The 21,223-nt window shown below is 44.9% G+C and overlaps 1 protein-coding gene across 1 annotated transcript in view; it reads left to right on the top strand.

Moving 5' to 3' along the window:
• EBF4 (early B-cell factor 4) overlaps positions 1-21,223 on the top strand; it is a gene marked incomplete at its 5' end in the record, with an annotated part of 54,022 nt that overhangs the window by 25,012 nt on the left and 7,787 nt on the right. The window contains 4 exons of the mRNA XM_014546532.1: positions 19,069-19,150; positions 19,937-20,054; positions 20,155-20,288; positions 20,393-20,519. Of these exons, the coding sequence (XP_014402018.1) occupies positions 19,069-19,150; positions 19,937-20,054; positions 20,155-20,288; positions 20,393-20,519 (461 nt within the window). The remainder of the gene's footprint in view (positions 1-19,068; positions 19,151-19,936; positions 20,055-20,154; positions 20,289-20,392; positions 20,520-21,223) is intronic.

The following is a 21,223-nucleotide window of genomic DNA, read 5'->3' as shown; positions in this document are numbered from 1 at the left end:
GCTGGCTCCCAACCGCTCTCCTGCCTGCCTGATTGCCCCTAACCGCTTCTGCCTGCCAGCCTGATCACCCCCTAACCACTCTCCTGCCAGCCTGCTCGACGCCTAACTGCTCCCCTGCCAGCCAATTGCCCCTAACTGCCCTCCCCTGCTTGGCCGGTCACCACTAACTGCCCTCCCTTGCCGGCCTGGTAGCCCCCAACTGCCCTCCCTTGCAGGCCTGGTCGCCCCTATCTGTCCTCCCCTGCAGATCTGGTCGCCCCTAACTGCCCTCCCCTGCCGGCCATCTTGTGGTGGCCATCTTTGACCACATGGGGGTAGCCATCTTGTGTGTTGGGGTGATGGTCAATTTGCATATTACTCTTTTATTAGATAGGCTTATTATATATAAATACTAGAAGCCCAGTGCACGAAATTTATGCACTGGTAGGGTCCCTAGCAGCTGCCAGCTGCTGGCCAGGGCCTCCTTCCCTTCCCCCAGCTGCCTGCCTCCACCCCCTGGTCAAACTCCTGGGCAACTCCCAGTCGAGGGGACAATTTGCATACTATGCTTTTATTATATAGGATTTTTTTATACTTACCAAATTTTTGCTCATCTTTTTCTTCTTGTATCTCAAACAACATTTTGTGGGGTCATTTTTGGAAGTACATCTGTTAGAAATCCCTCCTTTAGTAAAGGTCTGCTGATGGTAAACCATTCTCACTTTTGTTTTACTATAAATGTCTTGATATCATTCTTTCTTGAAAAATCGTTTTCCTGGGAACACAATTCTAGATTGATAGTTATTTTCTTACTTAGAGCTTTGAAAATATTTCCGTTGTTGCTGTTGAAAAGTATGACGTAGTTGTCATTTTTTTGTGAGTAAACTCTCTTCTCTGGCTCTATATAGGAGCTTCTTTTTGTCGTTAGAGATTTTTAGTGAATGGATTATTCAATAATTTCTCTTGGGGCAAGTGGCAGCTACCAGAAAAAAAAATAGAGGTGGATTGAATAATTCATCTTTCCCCACCAGTTATAAATATCATCCATGCTATATTCTAAATGTAATTATGTGTATTCCTGGACTTCCCATTCTATTTCACTATTCATCTATTTATTTATGTGGAAACATGATGCTGCTTTCTGAAGATTTATAACATGTTTTAGTAACTGGTAGATCTAGCACTCCTTCACCATTACTCTTATAGTTTACAATTTTTTCAACTCTCCTTGATTATTTTTTTCATATTAACTTAATGATTAGATTGTCTAGGTCACCTCAAAATTACCTCCCTGTGTCATTTTTAAAACTGTGGAAAAGAAAGATATAACAGCCCGGCTGGCGTGGCTCAGTGGTTTAGCATCAATCAATGAACCAGGAGGTTACAGTTCGATTCCCAGTCAGGGCACATGCCTGGGTTGCAGGCTCGATCCTCAGTGTGTGGTGGGCAGGAGGCAGCCGATCAATGATTCTCTCTCATTACTGATGTTTCTATCTCCCTCTCCCTCCCTCTCTGAAATCAATTAAAAAAAAAAAGAAACACATAAAATTTACCATCTTTACCATTTTAAATATACAATTCAGTAGTGTTAAGTATATTCACATTGTTATACAACAGATCTCCAAAACATTTTCTTCTTGCAAAACTGAAACTATACCCATTAAACTACAACTCCACATTTTTCCCTCTCCCCAGTCCTGGACCCATCAGTCTCCTTTCTATTTCTATGAATGTGTCTATTTTAAGTACCTCATATAAGTATAATGATACAGTATTGTTTCTTTGTGACTGGCTTATTTCATTTAGCATAATTTCTCAAGTTCATCCTGCTGAAGCATGTAACAGGACTTTTTCTTCCTGTTTAAGGCTGAATAATATTCCCTTTTATGTATATACCACATTCATCCATTAGTGGGCATTTGGGTGTTTCCATCTCTTGGCTATTGTGAATAATGCTGCTGTGAATATGAGTGTGAACATACCTATTTGAGATACTGATATTTGAGATATCAATTCTTTTGAAGATATACCCAAAAGTGGTATTGCTGGATCTTATGATAATGTTTAATAGATTTTTTAAGGAACTCAATACTGGTTTTCATAGAAGTTACACCATTTTTCAATCCCACCAGCAGTGCACTAGGATTCTTATTTCTCCAACACTTGTTATTTTCTTTCTTTTTTTTTTTTTTTACATTGTGGCCATTCTATTGGGTGTGAGATGATATCTCGTTGTGGGTTCTTTTTTCATTTCTCTATTGATAAGTGATGTTGAGCATCTTTCAGATGCTTTTGGAACATTTGTACATCTTTTTTGTTTTTCTTGTTAATCCTCACCCAAGAATATTTTTTCCCATTGATTTTTAGAGAGAGTGGAAGGGAGGAAGGGGGAGAAAGAAAGAGAGAGAGATCAATTAGTTGCCTACCTCACGGGGCCGTGGATTGAACCTACAACTCATTTATTTATTGTATGAGATGCTATAGGTAGTGTTCAAATCTTTTATTTCCTTGTTGATATTCTGGCTAGTAGTTCTATTCATTATTAAAAGTAGGGCACTGGATCTCCAACTATTATTGTTGAATTATCTGTTTTTTCCTCCAATTCTGTAATTTTTTGCTTCATGTATTTTGGAGCTCTATTGTCAGGTGCACATATGTTTACAATTATTATTTTTTCTGGTAGACTGACATTTTTATCTTTATAAAATGTCATTCTTGCCGAAGCCGGTTTGGCTCAGTGGATAGAGCGTCGGCCTGCGGACTGAAGGGTCCCAGGTTCAATTCCGGTCAAGGGCATGTGCCTGGGTTGCGGGCACATCCCCAGTGGGAGATGTGCGGGAGGCAGCTGATCGATGTTTCTCTCTCATCGATGTTTCTGACTCTCTATCTCTCTCCCTTCCTCTCTGTAAAAAATCAATAAAAATATATTTAAAAAAAAATAAAATAAAATAAAAATGTCATTCTTTGTCTCAAAGCAGTTTTGTCTCAAAGTCTATTTTGTGTGATATTTTTTAAATTATTGATTATTTTTTATTGATTTCAGAGAGAAAGGGAGAGGAAGAGAGAGATAGAAACATCAATGATGAGAGAATCATTGATCAGCTGCCTCCTGCACGTCCCCTACTGGGGATCAAGCCCGAAACCCAGGCATGTGCCCTTGACCAGAATCAAACCTGGGACTCTTCAGTCTACAGGCCCACGCTCTATCCACTGAGCCAAACCGGCTAGGGCCATTTTGTGTGATATTAATAAAACTGGTCCAGCTCTCAATTGGTTAGAGTTTGATTGATATATCTTTTCCAACCCTTTTATTATCAACCTATTCCTATCTTTTAATCTAAATTATGTCTCACATAGACAACATAAAGTTAGATTATATTTTTTTATTTTTATTTTAGGGGGGTTGTTTACGAAAATAGTTCATTTAATAATAACGTGTTGCAACAAGTATATGCATTCAAACAACATGAAGTAATTGAAGTAACATGATGTTGACAATGGCACTCTCCAAAATGCTTCTGATTCACAATTGTGGGATATTCAATATATTTAAAATACTAGATGAAATACAAACAATTACTATTTCATTTCAATTTTAATGTTTATATTTACACTAGATTTATTCATTAAAATTATATAAATTAGTCTTTAGCATTTAATGTCTTGAAAGTAAATAACTATTATTGATGCGTCCAAATTTCTCTCTGCTTTTGCATGGAAAACTGTCTAAAAATACACATCAAGAATAATGGTATTTAAAAGCAAACATTGTCCTGGCATCAACAAGCCCACTATTTCTTTAAGAACACCAGTATTCTTTCTGATAGGGCACAATCCAGAAAACAGTGTTTTATACACTGAGTGGCCAGATTATTTTGACCGGCCAGATTATTATGACCACCCCATCAGTACTTCATTGACACTTCCAAAAATACTGAATATTGAAAACTTCCTAAGCAAATACTCTCAAGATTTTATTATTATTATTATTTGCATAACTAATTCACTTCATTGTACTGATGGGGTGGTCATAATAATCTGGCCAGTCATAATAATCTGGCCACTCAGTGTATTTATTTTAAGTAGCACCACATACTTTTCATTCATGATCAAAATTTATTGAGTTCCCACTAAATGCCAAACATTTGCTAGGCTATGAGGAATATAAAACAATAACAAGACACAGACTCTGACTTCAGTAAGCCCACAGTCTATTAAGGGAGATGGACATATAGAAAAATAATTATAATGCAACATTATAAATTACCATGCATGTAGAATACAAGATATTCCTGGGGTGATAACAAAGTAATAGTGGAGAAGTTCTAAATCCAAGGGAAATCTAATATATAAATAAGATGTGTGGGCTCTAACCTCTTCAGCTACCTATGCAACTCAACAGACTGTAAAACTTTACATTTGCATTTTCTAAGTTTATTTTTTTTCTTTTTTTATTGAATTTATTGGGGTGACATTGGTTAATAAAGTTATATAGGTTTCAGTTGTGCAATTCTATAACATCATCTGCATATTGTATTGTGTGTTCACCACACCAAAGATTATGTTTTTTAATCCATTTGGCCATTCTTTGCCTTTTAATTGGAGTGTTTGACCCATTAACATTTAATGTAAGTACTGATAAAGTAGGATTTATGTCTGCGATTTTGCTTTGTGTTTTCTGTCTTATTTTTTGTTGTTGTTTTTTTCTCTATTACTCCATTACTGTCTTTTTTGTGTTAAATGCATAGTTACCAGTATACCTTTTTTGCTGTTGTTGTTATCTAATTTTGAGTAATTATCTTAGTAGTTTCCCTGGGAATATAAATTAATATTTTAATTTGAAACAATCTAATTTAGATGATCAAATTAGGTATAATAATGTACAGAAACACTGCTGCAATATAGATTCATTCTCTTTCCTCTCCTTTTTTTATTAATTCTCACTTGAGGATATTTTCTCAATGATTTCTAGAGAGAGTGGAAGGGAGTGGGAGAGACAGAGAGAGAGAAACATCGATGTGAGAAAGACACATTGATTGGTTGCCTCCTGCACATGTCCTGACCAGGGCCGGGATCAAACCTGCAACAGAAGTATGTGCCCTTAATTGGGAATCAAACCCAGGACCCTTCATTGCACAGGCAGATGCCCTACCCACTGAGCCTAACCGGCCAGGGCTCCTCTCCTTTTTTATATCCTTGTCAATCACAGTGTATGATTACACATCAAAAGCCCATCAACACAGTTTTATAAGTACTGCTTTGTGCAGTTTTCTTTGATATATTTCATTTTTTAGAGCAGTTTTCGGTTTATAACAAAAGTGAGCAGAATGTACAGAGAGTTGCCCTGCCCCCCTCCCACACACACTCATACAGTTAGTTGTCTTTTAAATTAGGTAGGAAAACAAAATAATTATAAACAAAAATAGATATGTAATGTCTTTTATGTTTATCTGTATGGTTACTTTTACAAGTACTCTTTATTCATGTGGATTCAAATTACTCTCTTGTGTCCTTTCATTTCAGATTGAAGGATTCCTTTTAGTATTTCTTATAAGAAAGATCTGTTAGTCATTAATTCCCTCAGTTTTTGTTTATCTTCTTAAATCATCCTTCATGTTTATTTAATTTTAATTTATACTTCATGTTTGAAGGATAGTTTTACTATAATTTTTGGTTGACAATTGTTTTCTTTCAGCACTTTCAATATGTCATTTTACTGTCTTCTGACCTTTATGGTTTTTAATGAGAAGTCAGCTGTCCATGATGAGCTGCTTCTCTCTCTTGTTGCTTTCCAAATTCTTTCTATGTCTTTGTCTTTTAACAATTTGAGTATGCTTCTATGTGTGCATCTCTTAGTTCATGTTACTTGGAGTTCATTGAGCTTCTTAGATGTGCAGAATAAGGTTTTTCATCACATTTGGGAAGTTTTGGGCCATTATTTCTTCAAACTTTCTTTCTGCCCATTTCCTTTCCTTCTTTCCTGCTGGGGGTCCCACTATGTGTATGTTGGTATTCTTAATGGTGTCCCACACATCTTAGGCTCTGTTCATTTTTGGTCGTTCTTTTTTCTTTCTGCTCCAGAGCTGGGTACTCTCAATTGACTTATCTTCAAGTTCATTGATTTCTTTTTCTTCTGTTAACTCAGATATGCTGTTGAGTTCCTTTAGAAAAATTATTTTTAAGTTGTCCTTTTCAACTCCAGAATTTAAATTTGGTTCTTTTTTATAATTTGTAACTCTTTATTGATGTTCTCTATTTGGTGAGATATTATTATCATACTTTCTTTTATTCTTTAGACATGGTTTCCTTTAGTTCTTAAAGTATTTGTAATAGCTGTTTAAAGTATTTGTTTAGTAAGTCTAACATGTGGGCTTCCTCAAGGACAGTTCCTACTAACTGCTTTATTTCTCATGTATGAGTCATAGTTTCTTGTTACTTTGCATGTTTCATAATTATTTGTTGAACATTGTTGGGGTCCAGCCCCATGGGGTGCAGGGGGTCCCAAAGGTGTGGACGGAGTCCACGAAGAATGTTTTACACAGAGACAGCGTTCAGAACTCTCTAGCTTTCCTTAGTCTCCGTGGATCTTCCCTGTGCCTGGCTGAGGCCACAGAAAAAGATCCCAAGGCAAGCTGAGCCTTTATTTTATAGTGAGCGGTAAACAAGGTAGTGGTTTCCATAGTTACACAGTTCTTGTAAGTTTCATTTGTTTTTGTTCTTGTGAGTTTCACTTGTTTTTGTTCTTGTGAGTTTCACTTGTTTTTGTTCTTGTGAGTTTCACTTGTTTTTGTTCTTGTGAGTTTCACTTGTTTTTGTTCTTGTGAGTTTCACTTGTTTTTGTTCTTGTGAGTTTCACTTGTTTTTGTTCTTGTGAGTTTCACTTGTTTTTGTTCTTGTGAGTTTCACTTGTTTTTGTTCTTGTGAGTTTCACTTGTTTTTGTTCTTGTGAGTTTCACTTGTTTTTGTTCTTGTGAGTTTCACTTGTTTTTGTTCTTGTGAGTTTCACTTGTTTTTGTTCTTGTGAGTTTCACTTGTTTTTGTTCTTGTGAGTTTCACTTGTTTTTGTTCTTGTGAGTTTCACTTGTTTTTGTTCTTGTGAGTTTCACTTGTTTTTGTTCTTGTGAGTTTCACTTGTTTTTGTTCTTGTGAGTTTCACTTGTTTTTGTTCTTGTGAGTTTCACTTGTTTTTGTTCTTGTGAGTTTCACTTGTTTTTGTTCTTGTGAGTTTCACTTGTTTTTGTTCTTGTGAGTTTCACTTGTTTTTGTTCTTGTTGCACTTCCCTCAGCCCATTAGCTTCCCCAGTAAGATCTAGGGAGCGTCATAAGGTCAAGCCTAATTATGCTAGGAGGACTGTGCTCTCTAAGCTGGGAATTGTTTATGACTTTGCCCACAGGTCAGTCCAAGGCTTAACCCTATATCAGCTCCCCACAGAACATGAATAGTTTAATAATATAATGTGGTACTTCTGCAAATCAAATCCCCTCTTCTAATGTTTGTTGCTGTTGCTGTTTGTTTAGTGAGTTTCCTGGACCAATTCTATAAAGTCTGTATTCCTTATCATGGCCACTAAAGTTTCTTCTGTTCATTTAGCTTAGTGGTCTCCTCATAATTGGACAGGTACTTTCTTAATTGCCTTGGACCAATAAGTCTTCACCTTTTGCCAAAAGGTTGTATGTATGTATTAGGGCAGCTTTCCTTTACCTTCACTTCTTGCTTGTGCAAGGTTTCAGTGTCAGCTAGAGATGGGAGACTAGGGAGGGCTTTCTGAGATCTTTTCTGGGCACCTGCTCTTCCCAGAGTATACATATGACCTTTTAAATTTCCAGGAATATATAAGAACTTTTCAGAGCCTCCTATAAACATTTCATTCTCACTTTTTCCAGACGCCTGTTTGCCCCAACTAGTACCAGTGCCTCAAGCAACAGCAATGTTGAACAATTGCCACAGGTTGTTTTCAACAAACACCCTGAGGATAGGGTTTTTTCCCACTAAGAAAGCTCTGAATCAGGTCAAATAACAAGTACTGAGAATGGGGCTGCTAGGTCAAATAGTAACAATTATCTGGAGATACAGACTGTTGAGAAGTTCCAAACCCAATTTGTCCTTTCCAGTGGCTACTAGACTGTTGGTTGTCGTAACTACCAAGGTTTCAAGGCTGCTGGTTTTCAAAGCTACCACAGAGCTGGGGAAAAGGGAATGGGATAGGACAAGTTAAAACACTGCATAGCTCTCTGTTCTTACTAAGATTACAGAGCTGTTGCTATAAAACATAATTGTGTAAGACCTGGCTGGGTAGCTCAGTTAGTTAGAGCATCAGCCCAATACACCAAGGTTGTAGGTTAGATTCCCCAATCAGGGCACGTATAAGAGGCAACCAATGAATCCATAAATAAATGGAACAACAAATCGATGTTTCTCTCTCTCTTCCCCCCTCTTCTCTCTCTCTCTCTCTCTCTCTCTCTCTCTCTCTCAAATCAATAAATTAAAAACATAATTATGTAAGCTTTTACATAATGGTAAGAGGAAATAAAAAACAATGTAAGGCTCTAAGACAACACTGTCCAATTGAACTTTCTGTGATGATGGAAATGTTCTACACTGACCAGTATGGTAGCCAATAGCTACATATACCTATTTGGCACTTGAAATGTAACTACTGTGACTGAGGAACTGAATATTCAACTTTATTTAATTTTGACGAATAGAAAAACGTTTTAAAAATTTATCTTTATTGTTGAAACTATTACAAATGTCACCCCTCTCACCCCCCAAATTAAATAGCCACATTAAAATGACTATCTTATTAGACATCACAGTTCTAAGATGAAATAGTTGCTTGATTGGCCAGAATGACCCTGGTGCAGGAGTAGGTGAGGAAGATTTCATCCGATGAGAGGCCCACAGCTCTCCTCCTCTGGCTCCTGGGGGTGGACAGGAGCTGTGGACTATGAACGCTCTGCATGTAGTTGTACCTGAAGCACAGTGGGTGTTGCTCAATAACTATTGAAACAGGTCATGTCTGAGCCACCTGGCTGATGTAAGCTTTCATCTATCCTATTGGTGGCAAACTTAGACCTCAATCCCTAGATCAAGTACAAGCTGACAAATTCACTTCGATGAAAAGGGGTTGTAGAAGCTGTGAAAGAATATGCCCCTCTTCCTAATCCAGTAGTTCATGGAACGTTTCCCGTTTTCCTCTGCAGCCACAAAACAAGCCCATGATAGCATCTGTTTCCTTCCACCCTTTCCTGTAGGGTCTCTTTTCTCCCACACTAATGCTGCAGGTACAGGCTTCTGTCTAGGGTCCGTTCTGTCAATTCCCCCTTGAGGTTCCAGAACCTTCCTGCTGGTTCAGTGCTGAAGCAGGACTGAAATTTTCCCTCTTGCCAGAGAATGAACTGCACTTCTTCCCCTGACCCCCTTTCAGAGCTGGGAGCATTTGAGGGAGGAAGTAGAGAGGGTTCATGAGAGGTTCCTCCATGTGCCCTGGGGTTCATGTGGACTAGGATGCCAATCACAAAGCAAGGGTCCCCAAGCCACCCCTAATCCAGGGATTTAAGGTAAGGTATCTGGGCAGCTGAAACTAAGCTTGAGATCAGAGTGGCTCCCATGCTGAGGCTGGAGGGTGCTGTGGACGATGCCTCCAGAGGATGTTGGTGGAGAGTGTGAGTATGGGCATGATGAGGCCCGGGGACCATAATAGGTGGAGTGGGAGATAGCTAATAAATGGACTGTCTGCAATTTGAATGATAAATTCTCACCATAAAGCTAAGGGCTATTCAGGGTTGGGGACTGAAGTCAACCTGGAATGTGAGGCCATATGACTCGGAGCAAGGTCTCACCTTTCTCAGCTCCAGTTTCCTCATTAGTAAAATGGGGCTGACTTGCCCTAGCTGGTTTGGCTCAGTGGATAGAGTGTCGGCCTGCGGACTAAAGAGTCCTGGGTTCGATTCCGGTCAAGGGCACATGCCTGGGTTGCGGGCTTGATCCCCGGTGCGGGGTGTGCAGGAGGCAGCTGATCAATGATTCTCTCTCATCATTGATGTTTCTATCTCTCTCTCCCTCTCCCTTCCTCTCTGAAATCAATAAAAAAATTAAATGGGGCTGACTCTTAACCTCAGCTGGTAGGAACGTTGTAAAGGTAAGTGAGAAGTGTTTACACAATGTCCTGTACAGGGCCTGCCACAGTATCATTTCTTACCCCACCTGCCCTCACCTCGATTGACCATCTTAGAAGGTAGTGCAACTGAGCCTAGACAGCAACAAGAAAGTCAGTTAGAGGCAGGGATGAACTTCTTGACTCTGACGCACAGAGATGAGCAGGAGAGAGGAGTTGGGCCTCTATCTGAGGCCCTGGGATGTCTGGGCTGGGAATGGATCTGTTTCTGAAACGGAAGGGAGCAACACTCAGTCTTCTATATGTTCTCTCTCTGTCCCTTGGGGCATTATAGAAGCTGCCAGCCCCGCACCTCTGCCTCTCTCATGATTCATAAAGATAAGGTGCCAAGATCCCTGGCTTTGGAGCCTGGCTCACCCACCCAAGGACAGAGGAATATACAAGTTCTTCTCTTCAGTCTCAGGACCTTATGTCCCCAATTACCCACAGTACACCTCTTCCTCTGTGGCTTCCCTCTGCCCATCCATCCCCAGCCCACCAGTCATCCTACATTTTCTCCATCCCTCCTCTTCTGTTCTCCCCATCCTGCATTCACAGAAGACTCCCTGGGCTGGGGTACATGCCAGGGGCATGTGTATCTCTGTGTCCACATGGACACAGTGTGCTTCATGCTCAGGTCCCTGCCACTCCACGTGGGGTGCCCAGAGGCCTCCCATTAGCAGCCTCTCCCCCTTCCCCTCAGGCCCCATTAAGGGAAAGTGAAGTCACCACCACTCTCATGGGCAGCTGGGGGCCGCTTAGCAGTCTCTCCCCCTCCTCTTCCCTTCTCCTCAGGCCCCATGCCCGGCCCTGAGGTTTGGAGAGCCTAGTAAGTGCCCTATCAACATGTTAATCAAATTACTTAGGAGCTAAAATTGACGCTGTTCATTAATTATACAAGATTATGCTAATTGTGCATGCAAATGCATGCAGGGGAACAGAAGGTGTTCAGGCACATGGTGGGCCATTAGCATAGAGGATGGGGTTCGGGTGCATTGGCATGCTAATGTATGCACCCTGGCTATTTATAGTCCCCCAGCCCATCTGCACTGCAGCCACCTCTGCCCCAGTGAGGATCTTGGTGGGGAGACCAGGTCCAGGCCTGGCAGGTGGCTGTGGCCCTGGGGACGCTGGGCCTTGGCTGCTGCCCCAGGCCAAGACCAGGAAGGGTCACTCCCACCTGGGCCTGAACTACCCCTCGTACCAACCTCCTCATCCACCATCCCTTCTCTAGCCTAGGCCCTTTGGTGCCTGCTTCTCCCTGGATGCAAAATGACTTTTCCAAATGACACAGCCAATAAGGCATCCTCAGCTGACTTCCTGTCACCCCCAGGGTCCAAATACCGCATGATTTGGTGCCAATACCCCACGCCCCCCAGGCCCTGGTCCACAGCTGCCCTCCTCAGTCTCATCAGGCACCACTGGGAAAGTGCCATGCATCCCACCTGCTCCGTGGCAGGGCTTTTATTCCCTTTGCATGTGGGGCCCCTTCCTCCTACTTCTCTTCCAGAAAAGATGTCTCTGGTCCTCCAAGACCCCAAATGCCCAAGGTCACATGTGACCTCAAGGACCCCTTCTACTTCTCCAGACCGAGTGGCTGCTACAGATTACACTTGGCAGGTTATCCTATCATGCCCACCACTCTATCCTACTAGCTGTACTTTTAAGTTTCTCTCTTTCCTGAAGTATTGTACTTTTCTTAAGATCGTGTTCATCTCTAGATTACACTACCTGACTCCTAGAAGGTGTTTAATACATCTTTATGAATGGGTGTGTTGGATGAATGAGGGAATGAATGGCCCAGCCATCTGTATCCTCTTCTGTCCTTGAGCTGGGGGCAGGGGCAGCAGACAAGAAAAACAGTGGGGAGCACAGACCCTGCCCCAGATGTTCTGTTTTTCCTGAGGCTCGTGAGCTCAAAGGGAAACCATTTGAGGTGAAAATTAGTGGAGGATTCCCCACCCCTGCTCCCACCCCCCCACTCTGCTTTTCCCCATCCCTGGATGCAGTGCCATCTTTGGTCTTTGAATAAATAACGAGTTTTATTCCACCCTTTGCTCCCAATCTGCATTTTTTCCCAAGGAAACCCTGTCCCAACCCATGTATCCCTTCACATTGCTTCCTCCTTCTAGAGTTGCACTGTCTGATATGGTAGCCATGAGCTACATGTGACTATTTACATTTAAATTAATTAAAATAAAATGGAAATTTTAGTTTCTCAATCACACTAGCCACATTTCAAGTGCTCGATAGCCACATGTGGCCAGTGGATATCACTTTGGGAGAGGTTCTATTGGACAGCACTTATAATCTAGACATTCATTTCCTTGCTCTTGACAGTCCTGTATTTGCAAGGACCCTTGGGCCCAGTTACTAGCAGCTTTCTCTTTGGAAGTGGGAACATAATTTCAGCTCTAAGTATCTCACAGGGATATGAGGAGGGGAAAAACAAAACACTGGTAAAAAGCTCTGCAGCCTGGTTTCTTAGGATGACATTCCTGGAAGCAGGGCTGGAGATGGGGATTCCTGTGAACGTGATGTATTGGAGCCCTGGCCAGTGTGTTCAGTGGTTAGAGCGTCAGCACCTGCACCAAAGGGACACAGGTTGGATTCCCAGTCAAGGGCAGGTACCTGGGTTGCAGGTTCGATACCCGGCCCTGGTCTCTCTCACATCAACGTTTCTTCTCTCTCTCCCATGGGGATTCCTGTGAACGTGATGTATTGGAGCCCTGGTCAGTGTGCTCAGTGGTTAGAGTGCCAGCACCTGCACCAAAGGGTCACAGGTTCGATTCCCAGTCAAGGGCAGGTACCTGGGTTGCAAGTTCAATACCAGGCCCTGGTCTCTCTCACATCGACGTTTCTTCTCTCTCTCTCTCTCTCTCTCTCTCTCTCTCTCCCCTTTCCCTCCCTTCCACTTTTTCTAAATATCAGTGGAAAAAATATCCTCGAGTGAGGATTGACCAACAATTTTTTAAAAATTCAAAAAAGAAAGTGATGTATTGGAAGAGCGCTCTAAAGAGACAAGAAGCGAGGGAAGCAGGACCCGGCAGGAAAAGGGATTTAGGAAGAAGATGGTCTCAGCTGGAGTCCAGTGTCAGCCTGATCCTTTGGGGAGTTTGGGAGTGTGAATAGCACTAAGAGTTTATCATCTTTGTAATGTCAGTCTGTGGGCTGCTGGTGTGGGGGGGGGGACCTTGCTTCTGGCTGAGGATAATTCACAGGTAGTGGGTTCCTTAACAGCCAACAGTCGCAGAAGCTGGGGTGAGGGAACCCAGGCGGGCACCAAGTCGCCACGTGATACCTGTACACTGCCTTCCAAAGAGCAGCTCCGTCCACTCCGCACTCCAGCCCCAAGGACCCAGACTTGAACAGTGGGCTCACATCAGTCACCTCCACATTCCCCTTACCTCTTGCTTCTTTTAAGTAAAGTACTGTGCTAAGGGAGGTTTCTTTAGGCAGTGGTGTCACACCTGAGAAGTCGTGTATAAGTCAAATGTTTGCACTTGAGTCAATCCAGCATCTGCTTTGATATGGAGTATTTCATTGACAAGGAAGGTTCGTTTTAATTTCATCTTGAGTTGTTTTTACAGCGGTGAATAAAAAGCACTTATAGAAATGATTAAGAAGGCTAAACTAAGTTCAGGAAGTGGTAAGGTAGGTGTGTGAGTGGACTGCATCCAGAGTCATGATGAATAACTACCACTCTCAATGGCTTTATTAGTTGGATGACCACTGTCCACAGCTCTTCATCTGGTATTTTATTAAGCTTTCCATTATGGAGGATGTTGAGCATATAGACAGAACAGAATAATGAAACCATGTGTACCCTTCACTGAACTGCAACGCCGGTCAACTTTTGGCTCATATTAGTCAACTGTTTTCTAATTGCAAAAATCTTCTCTGACTGAGAAGGCCCAAAACTAGGAGTAAGGACACCTGAGTCTCCTTTGCAACCCTGATGAATGTATAACCTTGGGGAAATCCCCATTCAAGGGCGAACCTGGTCCTGCACGGCCTGCTTCTTTTGAAGGACGGCTCACTGTACAGCCTGGCCGGGGCTAGGTTGGACTCTGAGAACCCCACTTAGAGGGATTTTCCCATGATTCTTATCAATGTCAGCAGTGCATGGAGTCCCAAATTGATACCCCAACTTTGGTGTTCACTGTGACTTTGTAGCTTATCCTCTGTTTTCTCATCTGTAAAGTAGGAATGATTGCAGACCTCGGGACTATGAGAGGATTAAACAAGATAATGCGAGTGAGAACTCAGCAGTTTCCAGGCTCTTGCTGAGTACTGTACTTGTAAATTAGACCTGGATGCCCTTTTCTCTTTTTATTATTTCAGAGAGGAAGGGAGAGGGTGTGAGAGATAGTAACATCGTTGGTCGGCTGCCTCCTGCATGCCCCCTACTGGGGACCGAGCCCGCAACCTGGGCATGTGCCCTGACCAGGAATCAACCGTGACTTCCTGGTTCATAGGTGGACACTCAACCACTGAGACACACCGGCCTGGGTGGATGATTTTTTAAATTTATTTTTTCAGTTTTATAATTTATTTGTAACTCATGCTTGTAATTATGGTGTTTTCTTCTGGTAATTCCAATGGCAGCTCCTGGGACTTGACCTTTCTCTTACCACCCTTTCTGTGGGATCACACCCCCAAAGAGCCTCATGGCCACAATAGGGAAAGCACTGGGCACAGGCTCTGTCTGACCCAGGGGCATAGTAAAATGCTCACCCTCCCTAGGGGTACTCAGCTCAACCAGGGCTGTGGGCTTGACTCTGCCCAGCCAGGTAAAGGTAGCTTCCCCAGACTTCCAGCCCCATGGGAGTAGTGGGGCTTTTCAAAAACCCCCTCCCCTCTTCTCCCATCTCCTCATTCTTCCCCACCCCTGGAATCATACAGGCTTGAGGGGTCATCAGAGCTTCACAGCCCCTCAACACAATTCACATCCCTTCCTGTCTTAGGTCCCTGTAGGATGTCCCTGGCTCCGGAGCAGGATGGCTCATCCTCACTTACCTAGACCCTGCCAGGCTCTCTTCCTTCCAGGAGAGTATATAGTTAGGAAAGGGGGGAGGGGAGGAGGGAGAACTGGAGAAGAAATGGAATATGTGAAAAATACTGGAATGCGATTGCCAAGTTAGATATGAAGCTAGTTAAAGTCCATAGGGCAATAAATAAAATTGTAACCATTAGGGTTAATTTCTCTACCAAACAGAAATATTTACTTCTCCCAACAAAAATCATTTGCATCTTAGTAGTTTTCTGTAGGTTAGCACCTAACTTTATGTCATCTGGGCCCCATCAATAGCAAATATGAGTCAAAGTCACTTTCCCCTGGATAATCAGCTAACTCTTAAATGGCCTTGTTGACATAATACTCTATAGCAACATAGTCAATATAAATATAATGCAAGCCACATACGTAATTTTACATTTTCTAGTAGCCACATTTTTTAAAAGAAGTGGTAATATTAATTATGAAAATGTATTTTATTTAATCTAGTATATCCAAAATTATTATCATTGCAACATGTAATCAATACCAAATAAGTTACTAATGAGCCCTGGCTGGTTTGGCTCAGTGGCTAGAGTGTTAGCTCATGGACTGAAGGGTCTCGGGTTTGATTCCTGGTCAAGGGCACATACCCTGGTTGCAGGTTTGATCCCCAACCCTAGTTGGGGTGTGTGTGTGAGGTAACCAATTGATGTCTCTCTCTCTCTCTCTCTCTCTCTCTCTCTCTCTCTCTCTCTCTCTCTTTCTCTCCCCTACTTCCCTTCCCTCTTCTCTCTCTAACAAAAAAAAATCAATGGAAAAAATATCCTCCAATGAGTATTTTTAAGAAGATATATATATACATACATATATATATATATACACACACACACACTAATGAGGTATTTTACATTTTTTCTAAGTGACTGAAATATGACAGGTATTTTATACGTACAGCACATCTCAGCTCAGACAAACTGCATTTGAAGTGCTCAATGCCACACAGGGCCTGTGGCTGCTGTGCGGGGTAGTGCAGCTCTGGAGCAGTGCTTCTCAAACTTTAGGGAGCATCAAAATCACCTGAGGGCTGCCTGGCTGGTGTTGCTCAGTGGTTGAGCATCAACCTATGAACCAGGAAGTCACGGTTCAATTCCTGATCAGGGCACATGCCCGGGCTGTGGGCTCAGTCCCCAGTGGGGGGTGTGCAGGAGGCAGCTGATCAATGATTCTCTCTCATCATTGGTGTTTCTATCTCTCTCTCTCTCCTCCCTTCCTCTCTGAAATCAATAAAAATATATTAAAAAGAATCACCTGCGGGCTTATGAACACACAGATGGCTAGGCCCCACCCCCAAGAGGTTCTGATTCAATGTGTCTGAGGTGAGTCCCAAGAGCCTGCATTTCTAGCAAGTTCCCAGGGGATGCGGCTACTGGTGGTGTGGGTGCCACACTGGAAAACCACTGTTCCAGAATGTGTTTGAAAGGGCTCACAGGCATCTTTTTGCCTTATTTGCAAGTTGTGGATAACTTTTCTTAACAGCTCTGAGGCTGGCAGGGCCGGGGCATGCGCTGCTGCTGCTGCTGCAGCAACAGGCTCTCAGAAGAGTGTGTGCATTGGCTGGGCCTCGGACGGGGTGGGAGCAGCCCATGGACTACCAGCTGGCAGTGGGTGAGATTTCAGCAGCTCCACCATTGATGGCATCAACTGTGTGCAGTTCTGAGCCGCAGGCTCGGAGGAAAGGGAAAAGGGAACTGACTCTCATCACCCCCACGGAGGGCTCAGGCCTTGCGTGGCTGCTTTTTACTCAACACCAGTAAAACCAACCAGGCTCACAAACTGAGATGTCCTGGGCAGGTCTGCACAGGTGGAGGTGCTAGAAGGGCCCTGGGGCTCTCAGGGAGGCGGGGTCCCCAAAGGCCAGACAGGAAGTGGGAATTGGTGTGGACCCAAAGGACAAAAGCAACCTGTACTGGAAAGGGAAAGGGTGGGAAGACCTGTGAGCAAGGGCTGTGGAAGAGGCCAAGACGGGAGTTCCCCCAGGGGAGCCAGGACCCTGCAGGAAACAGCAGCCTGAGGCATTGGGAGGTAGGAACTAAAGCAGCGATTCTCAACCTGTGGGTCGAGACCCCTGAAAATACATCCTGCATATCAGATATTTACATTACGATTCATAACAGTAGCAAAATTACAGTTTTGAAGTAGCAACGAAAATAATTTTATGGTTGGGGGTCCCCACAACATGAGGAACTGTATTAAAGGGTCACGGCATTAGGAAGGTTGAGAACCACTGAAAGGATGTCCAGAGGCAGAACTGGAAGGCGCCTCAGCAGCCATCAATTACTGCTCTCCTGGTTTATGGCTGAAAGTGGATGCCAGAGATGCAGGATTTACTCCAGACCACACAATGAGTCTGCCTGGGCCAGAGCCTAGCTCTCCAGCCCCATCCGGGACCCTTCCTCTGGAGACTGTAGGTTTGGGAGTGGATTTCATGCAATGGGCACATGTGAGCATGTAAGGGAAGTGGTGCCATCTTTGAAGTTGAATCATCGGTGACATCCCAGGGTTAGCATTAATCCCCTTTAGGACTATGTCCTATCCCGCTATTTTGTCCTCCTCAGTTTAGCACCTTGTAAAGGACTGAGTACATTAACATGGAATTTAAATAAACTGGTCTACACTGTGTGTGATTAGGGTGTCAACACTGTCATAAATGTGGGGCATGCATGGTGACTACTGTGGGCAAAGAAGTGTCTGTACCATGGAGTATCTTATAGGGGTGTAAGGAGTCCTTACGATGGCATATAATGTGATATAAATGGAGTGTCTACACTGTGCAGGTGTACTATTTGGGAGCATTTGAGTTGCCTGCACCTTGGGGAGGACCTATTGGATTATATATGGCATCTACACTGTGGTGACGACCTTATGGGGACATAAAAGCTGTCTGTCTGCAGGGTATCTTGTAGAGGTGGATGGAGTGTATACATGATGGGTGTGCACTCTTTGGGGTCACATGACATGTCTGTACCTCAGAGAGTTCTACAGGGGTCTATGTGTGAGCGAGATCTGCTGTGAGTGAGGGGGATTTGTTGGGGAGATCTGCTTACTATATGTGATGACTATACAGTTCTTGCAATGGCTGTATTTAGGGTGATCATATATAACAAAATGGTATATTAATGCATACTACTATACTGTCATATTCTTTCTGTACATATACTATGTAGGATGGTCATACACTGTGAGTAATGGAGAGACTCTGCATGTGATTAGTGTACCATATGTATGTGATAAGTACAGACTGTGTGTGGAGTACATATTGAATAGGCTTATATGAAGGATATACCCCGAGTGTGGTGAGTATACACTTTGTGATGGCTATGTTTTGTGAGTAATAGTATATAAGGCATCTACAGTGTATAGAATGGATATACTTTTATGACAAGTATACACTGTGTGGGTGATGGATACACTTTGGGGAGGGACATGCTATATGATATGGACGCACTACCAGTATATGTGAGATGGGCATATACTATGACATATACATGGAGTGGGATAAGTTTACGGGTAAGTGTGAGTACCTGCTGCATATGTATACATTGTGTGGTGGGTATAATCATGAGTAATAGGTATATATGGTATACATAATGGATATATTCTTTAAGAATCCACTTTGTGGGACAAATAGGCACTGTGTGATTCCTACGCTGTGGGGGTAGTCTGTGTATGAAATAGTTGTTGGGATGGGTCTACTGCGTGGATATCAGGCATCCTGTGTGTGTGTCGCTTGTGATAGGAATATTGGGTGTGTGTCTGCATGTGAGCAGACAGAATGCAGTCACTCTACTGGGAGGGGGCATAGCAGGGAGCAGTTGGATTTTCATCTGTTTCCAGAACCTCCAGACCCTTGAGCCCACCGCCATACTGTTTCAGGTTCTTCCTCAAGTTCTTCCTCAAATGCAACCAGAACTGCCTAAAGAACGCAGGGAATCCCCGAGACATGCGTCGCTTCCAGGTGGGTCTGGGGAGAGGGTTCACGCCTGCAAACCTGCCCTTTCCTGTTAGTGGGAGTCAGGGGTACCCCTGCCACCCTGGGAAAGGCCTCGAGGGCAGATCCCTGCCCAACCCAGCCCAGCCCTGTGCTTCAGGGTCTGATGCCTGCTGGGGGTGGGGTGGCTCCATCTCAGCTTATGCTGGCTGCCAAGGGAGGCTTCATTAGAGCCCCACTTAAGGAGATGCTAATTGTGACATTTTTACATGATTAACGACCCAGCTAATTTGCATAGCGTGAAGCAGCGAGCAGCTGCCCTTAGCACATCCCCAACCTGCACACCGGTCCCAGGGAAGGAGGGGGGAAGAAGGCAGTCCCAATTTCCTCCCAAGGGTGGGGGCTCCTGCTGGTGGGCTCTCAAGCTGGTGCTGACCCCCTAATCAAAACTCTCACTTCACTTGCCTAAGACCCATTCCTGCCTTGGAGCCCCAGGAACAGAGCCTGGGCTACTGTGTGTCTGCAGAAACCGTAGCCACTCCACCCGAGGAGACAGTCTTTCCCCCCAGAGCTCTTGACTTTTCTAGCTCCGGGGGGTCAGTTGCCCTGGGCAGTCAGAGATTGGGCTTCTGGGAATGTCACCTGACCCAGCTGGCTCCCCTCCACAACCCTGAGGGGCTGAAGCTTTCCCCCGTGTCAGTGACCCTGAATTCCAGCCGCCAGCCTCCAGTTGCTGGTGCCCCACAAGTTTCCTCCTGGGAGCCTCCCCGGTCCCCAGGGCTCCAGCCAGGCTGGCCTCGGCTCTCCCCGCAGGTGGTGGTGTCCACGACCGTGAGCGTGGACGGACACGTGCTGGCCGTGTCTGACAACATGTTTGTGCACAACAACTCCAAGCACGGCCGCAGGGCGCGCCGCCTGGACCCCTCCGAAGGTCAGGACTCCCGGTTCAGCCCCCGCTGCCGAAGGCCCGGCCAGCCTCCCGTCCCCACCCTGGGGCCAGCCCCTGACCTGGCTCCTCTCCCGCCTCCCAGCTGCCACCCCCTGCATAAAGGCCATCAGCCCGGGGGAGGGCTGGACCACGGGCGGCGCCACCGTCATTGTCATCGGCGACAACTTCTTCGACGGCTTGCAGGTCGTGTTCGGGAACGTGCTCGTGTGGAGTGAGGTGGGCCACCCCCCCTCCCCGCCCCCGTCAGACTCCCTCCGGGCTCGGGGCTGGGCCTTTCTCTCCCGGGGGCTTCACCCGCAGGCCTCCTCTCTCCTCTGCAGCTCATCACGCCCCACGCCATCCGGGTGCAGACGCCCCCGCGGCACATCCCCGGGGTGGTGGAGGTGACCCTGTCCTACAAGTCCAAGCAATTTTGCAAGGGAGCCCCCGGCCGCTTTGTCTACACAGGTGAGGAGTCAGGCGGGAGAGGGGAGGCCTAGGGTCCCGGGAAGGAGCCGGGTCCTCGGTTCCGCTCTGGAGCCCTGGCCGCGGGCTTAGTCAAATCTACCGGTGGCCTCGCCCCCTGGCGGCTGCTTTCCTCCCTGTGCACCTCGCGCTGCTTTCTTTCCTTGCGATTCTCTCTCTCCCTGGCCTCTGGCACCTCAGTCCCCTCCCAGGCGCCGAGTCCCAGCCCTCCTCCGCCTTCTCTCTGCCTCGGGCCTTCTCGCCAGGGTGTCCAGAGCACCCCACTCCTCAGGGTCTAGATTAACATCTCCCCGGGAATGTTTATTTCCAAGGTGCCCCAATAGGCTCGCTGCTCTCTGAATCCTCCCTGGGTGTCTTGGTTCCTCCAAGCCTCTGCATGCGTGTACACACACACACACACACACACACACACACACACACACACGACCTGAGTGAAAGCCACTCCCTGGAGATGCGGGGTAGAATCCTCCATCCCGGCTCTATTTGGCCACTGGCCAGAAATTCCCACCTAAGCCCAAGCCGCGCACTTCTCCACCCCCACCCCACCCCCATCCGACAGATATTCACGGAGCCCTTCGTGGGGCTCCCACCACTGGGCAGTGACCCTACTTACTGTCAGGGAGTGCCAGCCTGGCTGGGGGCTGGAGATGCACGTGGAGGGGTGGTCAGCCGGGGATTCCGGCTGC

This window comes from Myotis brandtii, unplaced genomic scaffold, assembly GCF_000412655.1.
Source record: "Myotis brandtii unplaced genomic scaffold, ASM41265v1 scaffold45, whole genome shotgun sequence".
NCBI classification, from domain to species: Eukaryota; Metazoa; Chordata; class Mammalia; order Chiroptera; family Vespertilionidae; genus Myotis; species Myotis brandtii.
Note: the sequence above shows the minus strand (reverse complement) of the source record. Positions and strands in the feature narration are given on the sequence as shown.